Here is a 10,673-nt window from a genome sequence, read left to right as displayed (position 1 = left end):
GGCCGGCGCGGGGAGGGCGGAGCCGCCGCGAGTCGCCGGCTCCGGTGCGCCCGCGCCGCCCGCCCTCTCCGCGCGCTCCCACGAGAAGCCAAAGTTTGCGGCGGCGGCGGCCGTGAGTTGCAGCCCAAGCCGGGTCGCGCGCCGAGAGCTGCGGGGCTCCTCTCGCTTCCCGGTATTGTTCGCAAACTTTGCTCCTCTCTTCAGCGGCTCCACCTCGGCGGAGGCGGGCGCGGAGAGCGGGGCCGGGGGGCGCTGTGCGCACCGCTCGGGCGGGGCTGGGCTGGGCAGGGCGGGCATGGGCGGGAGCCGGAGCGGGGACGAGGAGCCGGGGCCGGCAGCCCGAGCCTGGGAGCGGCTGCTCTGAGGGCGGCGGACCTCCCCGCCGGGGCACCTCCGACGCCACCATGCAGCGTCCGGGCCCCCGCCTGTGGCTAGTCCTGCAGGTGATGGGCTCGTGTGCTGCCATCAGCTCCATGGACATGGAGCGGCCGGGCGACGGCAAGTGCCAGCCCATCGAGATCCCGATGTGCAAGGACATTGGCTACAACATGACCCGCATGCCCAACCTGATGGGCCATGAGAATCAGCGCGAGGCCGCCATCCAGCTGCACGAGTTCGCGCCGCTGGTGGAGTACGGCTGCCACGGCCACCTCCGCTTCTTTCTGTGCTCCCTGTACGCGCCCATGTGCACCGAGCAAGTCTCCACCCCCATCCCCGCCTGCCGGGTCATGTGCGAGCAGGCCCGGCTAAAGTGCTCCCCGATCATGGAGCAGTTCAACTTCAAGTGGCCCGACTCCCTGGACTGCAGCAAACTCCCCAACAAGAACGACCCCAATTACCTGTGCATGGAGGCGCCCAACAACGGCTCGGACGAGCCCGCGCGGGGCTCGGGCATGTTCCCGCCGCTCTTAAGGCCGCAGCGACCCCACAGCGCGCAGGAGCACCAGCTGAAGGATGGGGGGCCGGGGCGAGCCGGCTGCGACAACCCGGGCAAGTTTCACCACGTGGAGAAGAGTGCGTCGTGCGCGCCGCTGTGCACGCCCGGCGTGGACGTGTACTGGAGCCGCGATGACAAGCGCTTCGCGGTAGTCTGGCTGGCTGTCTGGTCCGTGCTCTGCTTCTTCTCCAGCGCCTTCACCGTGCTCACCTTCCTCATCGACCCAGCGCGCTTCCGGTACCCCGAGCGCCCCATCATCTTCCTGTCCATGTGCTACTGCGTCTACTCGGTGGGCTACATCATCCGCCTCTTTGCGGGCGCCGAGAGCATCGCCTGCGACCGGGACAGCGGACAGCTCTATGTCATCCAGGAGGGCCTGGAGAGCACGGGCTGCACCCTGGTCTTCCTGGTCCTTTACTACTTCGGCATGGCTAGCTCCCTGTGGTGGGTGATTCTCACCCTCACCTGGTTCCTGGCCGCGGGCAAAAAGTGGGGCCACGAGGCCATCGAGGCCAACAGCAGCTACTTCCATCTGGCCGCCTGGGCCATTCCGGCCGTGAAGACCATCCTGATCCTGGTGATGCGCCGGGTCGCGGGGGACGAGCTGACCGGCGTCTGCTATGTGGGCAACATGGACATCAACGCCCTCACCGGCTTCGTGCTCATCCCCCTGGCCTGTTACCTCATCATCGGCACTTCCTTTATCCTCTCGGGCTTCGTGGCCCTTTTCCACATCCGGAGGGTGATGAAAACGGGTGGGGAGAACACGGACAAGCTCGAGAAACTCATGGTGCGGATCGGGGTCTTCTCCGTGCTCTACACGGTGCCGGCCACTTGTGTGATTGCCTGCTACTTTTACGAACGCCTCAACGTGGAGTACTGGAAAGTCCTGGCCACGCAGCACAAGTGCAAAATGAACAACCAGACTAAAAACCTGGACTGTCTGATGGCCACCTCCATCCCCGCGGTGGAGATCTTCATGGTGAAGATTTTCATGCTGCTGGTGGTGGGCATCACCAGTGGCATGTGGGTCTGGACATCTAAGACTCTGCAGTCCTGGCAGAACGTTTGCAGCCGCAGGTTCAAGAAAAAGAGCCGGAGAAAACCGGCCAGTGTGATCACCAGCAGTGGAATTTACAAAAAAGCCCAGCATCCCCCCAAAACCCATTTGGGGAAATATGAAATCCCCGCCCAGCCTCCCACCTGTGTGTAAATGGGGCTTGGAGGGATGGCAGGATTGGAAAACTTTCCCAGAGAGGATTCAGTGGCTGTCAGAGCCAAAACATGGTGCTTTTCTCTGTTGGTTGGTTGCTTGTTTTTGTTTTTTTTTTTAATAAAAGTAAAAGAAAAAAAAAAAAAGTTTTTACTCTGAAATTCAGGATGCTGTGATACACTGAAAGTCCAAATGTACTTAAAGGGCATGGTTTTTGTCTTCTGCGAAGGAGAGCCCTCCCAGTTAAATAGCCTCTTGTGTAACTAATTTGTGGTAGCATAGTTGATTCAGGCCCCCAGAAGAAAACTTTTGTTTAGAACCTTCCATAAATATACATCTGTATGTTTGAGTTGGCTTTGCTATCCATTTACAAATCAGGGAAGAGATAACTTCTTTGCAAATTAAAGAGCCTCTGCTGAGTTGCAAAGAGGGAGAGATATGCCATCTCTTGCAGGCTAGCCATCCCAGGGGCCCACCCTCAGAAGGCCGCTTGTAGACAGCAACTACTGTGCAAACAGGAAGAAAGAGAAGGCCTGACAGCTCAGCACGCTCCAGTGGATGTGGAGTCCCTTAAAATAGACTCCAGCCTCCACAAATGGGTCTTTCTCCCAGATAGAAACTTCCATCTAACCTCATATTGGTACAGTGCCAACGATGTGCAATACATTTCTTTTTCTTTCCATAAAAATCAAAAGAGAAACAAGTATTTTGCTGTAGTAAAGACAACAAAAGAAGTATGCTAACAAAAGAACTAAGGGGCCCAGCCCTCAGAACCCTTTTAGTTTTACAGTTTGTGGCTTTTTAATGGAAACCAAGCCTATGTGATACACGTTTGGACTGATTTGTAGAAGGGTTGGGGGGGTGCGGAGAGGGGAGAGGGATGATTCAAAAGTGCCCAAAGGGCTTATTGACTCTTTCTATTATTAAACAAATGGTTTCCATGAATAGAGCCCAGAAGCCTGTCTACAAAAGGTGGAGTTAATTCTCCTCACCAGGAGGTGCCAGGAAAGAGTGGTCTTGCTGGTGTCTATTTGTCATATATGATATTTTTCATGCTCCACTATTTTATTAAAAATAAAAAATGTTCTTTAGTTTGGTGCTGGTCCCTTGTGTGTTGTGACGGGACCCTTCTCTGAGTGGGAAGAACAGAGAAAACTTTCTCCCTCTGTTTACTTTTCATGCAAATCCCGAGTGTGCATTTCTGTCTACAGATCATTGGTTATCTCTGTGAAATGGCAAATGGACAGATTCCAAAGTGGGCAGAATGATTTAATTTCAGGCTGCAGAGGAATTACATGCAGGAAGCGGGTATGGTTGGAAGTTGTCTCTGACTCTGGGTGGCAGGATGCAAGGGCCGCCCAGTTTTAGCCCAGTTCATTAAACAGCATCTTGGATATTAAGCATGGATCCAGGCTTGTGCCCCTTGACTAGCGTCTGGAGAATGGATCCAGCCAATTAGGAGAATTAAATCAGAGTAGGGCTCCGTTGACCTGCTAAAGTCAAAGTGTACAGAGAGAAAATGGTATACAACCATCCAAAGTATGCTGGTTTCCCACAAACACCTGGACACATTTACAATACAGATTGTAGATCAGGATAGGATAAAATAATCTGCTAAGGGTGGTGAGTCATTAAGGGGAAGCTAATCAGCTTTGTGCTTCATTGTGCTTGCTTCTCCTCCGGTATTTGCTGCCTAAGTTGTGTAGCTGTAAAGATTTGAAGTGAGTCAGAGTCAAGCTGGTCTGGGGCACAGCTAAACTCAGGTTCTAACCAGAAGGACCCAAGGGCAGAGTTTGGACCAACTGCTGTGGGAATCTGATAGAACAAACCCAGCCATCCCTGGGTCATCCTGATGTCAAGCTCCAGGCTGAACAAAGACCTCTTAAGAATTTGGAGCATTTATTAACACTTATTAATGATGGACAGAAGCCTGCAGTCAGGGTATCTTGTTTCCTGAAAATGGTGTTTCGGAATGAAGCCTGATGACCCAGACTATCCTTGCATCAACAAAACTAGAATTGAACAATGGTCTAAATAATTTTTTGTGAGGGGTGGGAAGGGGTTCCACGTAGCATGCAGGAGTGAGGAGCATGGATTTGGAACCGAGTTCGAGAAACACCAAGTAGGTAGGTTAAGTAAGGTAAAATCCAGAATAGCCTTCAGTGCATTAAAAAAGAAAAAAGGTTTTTAAAAAAATGTTCACAAGTCGAAACTTCTATGTTGATTATTTCCAAACAGATCTTGAAAAGACTAAAGACATTTATGTACATGTGTATGTATGCTTGCCTTGCTCCCTTTGATAACTCTTAGGAAAAATAAAAATGACATTTCTGGAATAGAGCTTGGGAAAGTCGAGAAAGATAACTATCGGAGCACTGTGGTGAGTGTCTAAGCTGGGTATGAGCTTAAAATACTCAGTTCTAAAATCATTAGACTATTCAGTGGTTTTGGGTCTGCCCCTGTTGAGGTGTGTAGGCTTCGGACGGTATTCCCAAAGAAAACCAAGTTTAAGAGCATCCACAAGTGACTTTGCTGTTGTTTAGAGTGTATTTCAGTGCGAATTTATCCCTCAGACTACAGTGACTTTGTTTACAAATGTCAGCAGGTTTTACCCTTTCCTTGTGCTTGGAGCATTGGGGTGCCTCATCTCCCAGTGGTAATTACAAGTAGCAGAGATTTTTAAGTAAACTGCGCACTCTCTCTAGGACTGAAATCTGACCCTGGGTCTCATACAGAAGGTGAATTTTAGGAAAAGCATCCAGGCCTAAAAGTTAGAAAGCAGCCAAAGCATCCTGCTAGCCCTTGGATTCTCCAGCTCAATGAAGGATTTCCAAAAGAAATGTTGACTGCCTTCATTTGGAGATTTCTCAGCATCAGAGGCCGTGGCCTCAGCTCCAGGAAAATGGAAATCTGTCTTGGGTTACAGATCTGAGGGGTGACATCTTGGTTAGAAGAGCCTCAAAGAATGTGATGGCCAAGGTCACGCTGCCATCCACATCCATCCATTCCTTCCCTCATTCATTCCCTCATCTACATATCAGCGTGCCTGCGTGCTCGGTTGCTCAGTCGTGCCTGACTCTTTGCAACCCCATAGACGGTAGCCCACCAGATTCCTCTCCATGGATTTCCAAGGCAAGAATACTGGAGTGGGTTGTCATTTCCTACTCCAGGGGATCTTCCTGATCCAGGGATCAAACCCAAGTCTCCTGCATTGGCAGGCAGATTCTTTAACCACCAAACCACCTGGGAAGCAAACGTCTCACTACCTAAAAAATGCCAGAGTCTGGGAGACAGAGAAGCAGGCTTTGGCTTGGAGAAGTTCACAGCCTGGTTGAGAAGACCTGCATAGCTATAATAGGAGCTTATGTGTGACATGTATTTCTATTTTGCGTCATGGAGGCCTCTTGAAATTCACAGAAGGCAGAAGATTCAAGACATATAATTTCACAGCACAGTGAAATTGCAGGGACCTGTTGATGGCTAGAGCAGAAGTTATGAACGGGTGAGGACCTAGACTGTGCCCAGCACCTAGCAGGAGGCCTCAGAGTCGTAACAGTAACTATTGATACAACAATAACAGTGATAGTCATATGTAGCAGACTTTTCAGAACACTTCCTGTGTGCTGAGTGCTTGACAGGGACTGTCTCTTTTAACTGCCAGGACAATTCAGGTAGGTATTTGTATTAGCCCCACTTTATAGATGAGGACTCCAAGGCACAGAGAGGTTATGTAAACTCCCAGGGTCACACAGCAAGTAATTAGAGCACGGGATAGGAACGGGGTAGTCTAATAGGTCCTGGACCACTGGTTCAAAAAGTGATGAATGAATGAATGAATGATAGCACTTTATACCAGTTACTATGCTAAGCACTTTACATGTATTCATTCAATTCTTTAGCAAATTTTGGTGGAGCTATTCTCATCCCCCGTATCAGATGAGGAAATTAGAGCACAGATAAGTCACTTGGCCAAGGCCACAGGGGTAGCAGGCAGGCAGCCCAGAATGTGAACCCTGGCTGTGTGCGTCCGAGCCTGCCTCTCTGACCATTAGGCCCTCCTACCGCTCTCAGTGGTTCTGAGGACTTTGCGTGAACCAGATCATTTCATCTTCACAGCAGCCGTCCATGCCTTTGCTGCAAGCAAAAGAGGCACAAGATCACATTGGCAAAGTACAAAGCTCCCTTTGCCAGCATGGGAGAATGGAAGAGCAGAGGGTGTGACAAACTGCCTTTCTGCAATAGTCCCCAGAGTGAGCTGAGGACACAGCAGTGGGGATGAGAAAAGGGGGTAGACAGAGAAGCAGCAGGGCTTGACTTCACACAGAGAAGGAGCAAGAGGGAAGGGATGGTCAGGGAGGACCGTGTTTCTGACTCAGGTGGGGACCAGGGTGAACATCACTGAGACAGGAGGAAATAAACAAGGGGATGGCGCGGGCTGTTGGTGGAGAAGGAAAGATGAATGCAGCATAGACAATTTGTGCCTGAGGGTGTCTGATCCTTCCAGGTGGATAAGGTTGGTCTGCAGGCTGTGATGGGGGTGTTGCATAGGTGGGTGTCCAGAGATGGTCAGAGTTGCAGAAGAGGTGAATCAGGTGGTGGTGGGGGGTCTCTCCAGGGACAGAGGAAGGAGGAGGACAGAGCAGGCTGCAGAGGGTGCCTGAAATGAGTGCATCCCCTTAACCACTCAGGCTCCAGTTCCTCATTTTTAGAGGAGAAGGATTGAAGGAGATAATGTCAGTAGTCTTATCCAGAGTCCATATATGTGATTCAGACAGAGATAAGGGAGGGGGGTGGTGAGGAGGGTGAATGCCTGAGACCCCTCCTCTTTTACCCTGGGGCACTGCCTCTTTCTCTTTAACCCTTGGGCCAGCCAAGCAACAGGAACATGAGCACCACAGGCTGGCATTCTTTAACCCCTGCACCTACTGAGTTGCTGCTCCAAGACCAAAAACTGGAAAACAAAAATCAAGAAGTATTCTTGAGGCAATAGATATTATCCTATTTTCCATATTATTTTCTTAGAAAGGAGAGAGAGAGATACAGAAAAGAATAACAAATCAGAGTGCAAATTGGCATCTTACACTTGAAAGATATGAAACTATAATATAGTTTAGGATTGAACGTTATCTGGCTCCTACTGTGCCCAGATAGCCAGTCTGACTCAGTGCCCTTGGGAGTTGCTTTCCCTTGGGCAAGCTGCTGGAACTTTCATCCTTAAAATGGGGGTGACAGTGGACCCCCTCCCTAGGCTGTCACTTTCTAGGTGCTCGATTGTTTTAGTAGCTCTGTATTGTACCTGGCATGCTGTAGTTCATGGGGTCACAGAGTCAGACGTGACTTAGCTACTAAACAACAAAACATGTGTTAATCCATCTGTCCCTCACTCCAGTTCAGGAGATAGGATTCCATAAAATCTTATGTATAAAGTGTTTCGAAGACTGTTGCCATTAAGCTAGGTTCAATAAATGTTATTATTATGTTTATTTCCCCTCCCCACAAAAGATGAACCCAGCATGCTAATGAGTAATGATCTTTAAACAGAATGAGGTGTTTTTTTTTTTTTTTCTCTTTTCCCCTTAGAGAAACACTTTTTCCAATACCCGTGTTCAGGTTCCACAGAATACCCGCTGATCTTTCAAGTTTAAAAGGCAGGCACAGTGCCTCTGCAGCAGTGGAAAATATTCTCTGTCTTTTTCTTTGAACACAATCACATCATAGCCAACTTCCCAGGAAATCAGACCTCATGCGCGGACACCTCTGTACGCAAATGGATGAAGATGGCTGTAATATGGAGATGGAGAAAAACGCCAGACTTCAGGGAAGCTCGTGGAACACGCTCCGGCAACATAGTGTGGAGTGTTTTTTAATGTTTTATTAAGAGTGTGAAGGCCAAGCTGGAGGGAGGAGGGAAGGAGATGCGTTTGAAATGTGCAAAGAATAAGTTTCAGTTGTCGAGGTGAGCGGTCGTAATTGGGGACTTAAACAGTCCCACCCCTATGAAGATGATGCTGTTAGATCTTGCACAATGGCCGAAACCCAGTCGGACTTTTCCTGTCACCGAGTTTCACTTTGTTATTTTAAGCCTTTTTTTTTTTTTTTTTTGGTACCAGGCTGGCATTCAGGGGTCTTCAGTTTATAGGAAGGGATTCATTAAAAACCATGTTTGGAACACACCCACCTCCACCTGACCTAAAGGAACTTTTGCAATTGGTGTCTTCAGGGGTTTCCGTAATGATGGGAGAGGATGTTCTCAGGGGGTCTCTGACGACAGGTGGTCTCTCACAGCAGATGTCCTCAAAGGGAGAGATTGGTGGCATTCTTAGGGACTATGTGCGCTAAAAAAAAACCATCTTAAAAACCTATTCTAACAATGTTTTCAGTATTTTAGGCAGAACTACAAAGTCATCAACCCTGACAGATGATAAATCAGTGTCTGTTTTAAAAGGTGGGAGCTGGTGATTATGAGCTGCAGGAGCCGACTTTGATCAGAAGTGACAAGCCCTGGGGTTGGGGCCATTCTCCTCCCCTGCTCACCCCAGGGCAGAGCAGCACCTGTGTACCTTCCAGGGCCACCACTCACATAAAACACTTGGATTTTGTTGGCTTTGGGTAAGAATCTTCATTTGCAAGCTGCCTTTCCTCCTGCAGCCCATCTGAAGCCATAGTCCTGAAGCTGTGTCAATATCTTGTAAGTTTCAATGGCTTCAGGGCTCATAGCAGAGGGCTTTAATTTGAACTAAATTCAGAAATAGTTAAGGCAGCTAAAATGTTGTTTTTTTTCTCCAAAGGGAATTTCTCTAAGTATTGAGAAAGTAAAATCCACACTTGACATAAAGAGACCATAAAGAGATTTGAGGAATTTGTGATTCTAATTTTGTTGTAATGATGACACAGGTCGATGAGGACCAAACAAAAACAATATGAAGGGCAGAAAAAGTCACATAAAATTTTGCCATTCTTTTATGGGTGTCATGATGGCAACCCTTTTTTCAGCCATTAAGACCCAATATTCAGTAATGTTCAGAGTATTGAGTCACATCTGTTGTGTAAAAGAGGATGTTAGAAAACACAGGAGAGAAGAAGGGACATTGAACAAAGTTAAATGTATTGGTTTTACTTTCAACCCACCTCTCCCTTCTAAGGATTTATTCTTGCCAAGGCAAAATTTCCCCATGTGTCCCAGGGGATGAACCAAAATTACTAAACTGGGTAAAATTATCCCACTGGATTGGGGGTGTGCATGTCACTCAGACCAGTCAATATGATGTAAGGTAAGTTCTCCTGATGTGATAGAGAAATGAGAGTGTGCAGGTGGGAATCGGGGACAATTTAAGGAAAGATTTTCCTACATGATTAAAAGACAGATGTTGAGGAAGCCTGTCATTTTCCTTCATGGAATGTGGAGCGTGAAAACTGTATGTGGAGTTGCTGCAGCCATTTTGTGACCATGAGGCAATAAACTCAATATTAACACCCACATTCCAAGGATGGTAGGTGAGAAACAAGGGGCAAACTTGTGATGACTTCATTGAGCTACTACACTTACAGTCTTCTTGTTATTCAAGGTAATTAACTGCCTGTATTCTCCAAGTGTCACCAAGTTTGGTGTCTGTGACTTGCAAGAAAAACCAACTAGTCCAGTGCTTTTCAAACCTTAATGTACATACAAATCACCTGGACCTTTTGCTAAAATGCAGATCCTGATTCCATAGGTCTGGACAGGACTCAAGAGTCTGCATTTGTAATAAGCTCCCAGATAAAGCTAATGCTGCAGACTCCTGACTCTACTATGACCTACTACTGACCCACCATCTGAAGTTTAAACTACTGTATCACTCCTGACCGTAATTATATGGGCTTATCTTGGGCACCACCCCTTGGATGTTCTATCTTGGACTAGCTCTCAATTTTAAGACATGTCTTATTTTGAGTTTAAATCTGCTTCCTTATGACTGTTTCCTACTAGTTCTACTTTTATGACGTGGTCCTCCTATAAACACATCTAATTCATTTTTCATATGAAAGCACCTTATATTTTTGACTGTTATGTGCTCTCTGCATCTATTTTGATCCTTAAAACTGTTAAATAACTTGGTTTTCCCCTTGCTGACTGTCCTCAGAGTGTTCTTACTTTGGTATAATCTTTTGTTAAGGAAGATGCTCACAAGTGAATGCTATTCTCCAGGAATTGTCTAACAAGGAGGCAACAGAGTGGGATCATTGGACACTTACAGCAAATATTGTACATAATAATCGGGCATTTTTATCAAACCTGGAACAAAAGAAGGCTGTCAACTATGATTCAGTGTTACCCTGGCTATGCTAGACCATGAAGTAAGGCAAGAGGCAAGAAGCTAAAACCATTGGAAACTGTTATTATTTGCAGCTGATGTGATTGAAAGACTTAGCCAAAAATGGAATTGATGAGAATTGATAGGGAGACTTGGACAAAACAAATCTACAAAAATCAGTGGCTTCCTTGTATACCAGCATTAACTAGTTAAAAATATGAAGAAAATAAAA

At 47.6% G+C, this 10,673-nt stretch overlaps 1 protein-coding gene across 1 annotated transcript; it reads left to right on the top strand.

The window, feature by feature from the left end:
* Positions 1 to 299: 299 nt before the first annotated feature.
* On the top strand, positions 300 to 3,246 carry FZD10 (frizzled class receptor 10). Its single transcript, XM_061384522.1, has one exon. It carries the CDS (start codon positions 405 to 407, stop codon positions 2,148 to 2,150), a length of 1,746 nt encoding a protein of 581 aa, XP_061240506.1. The 5' UTR covers positions 300 to 404; the 3' UTR covers positions 2,151 to 3,246.
* Positions 3,247 to 10,673: the final 7,427 nt, after the last annotated feature.

The sequence above is a fragment of the Bos javanicus genome, chromosome 17, assembly GCF_032452875.1.
Source record: "Bos javanicus breed banteng chromosome 17, ARS-OSU_banteng_1.0, whole genome shotgun sequence".
In the NCBI taxonomy this organism is placed as follows: Eukaryota; Metazoa; Chordata; class Mammalia; order Artiodactyla; family Bovidae; genus Bos; species Bos javanicus.
This window is presented reverse-complemented; position numbering and strand designations above follow the sequence as displayed.

Coding starts and splice junctions, on each gene's coding strand:
- FZD10 (XM_061384522.1), top strand. CDS start 405: ATGCAGCGTCCGGGCCCCCGCCTGTGGCTAGTCCTGCAGGTGATGGGC.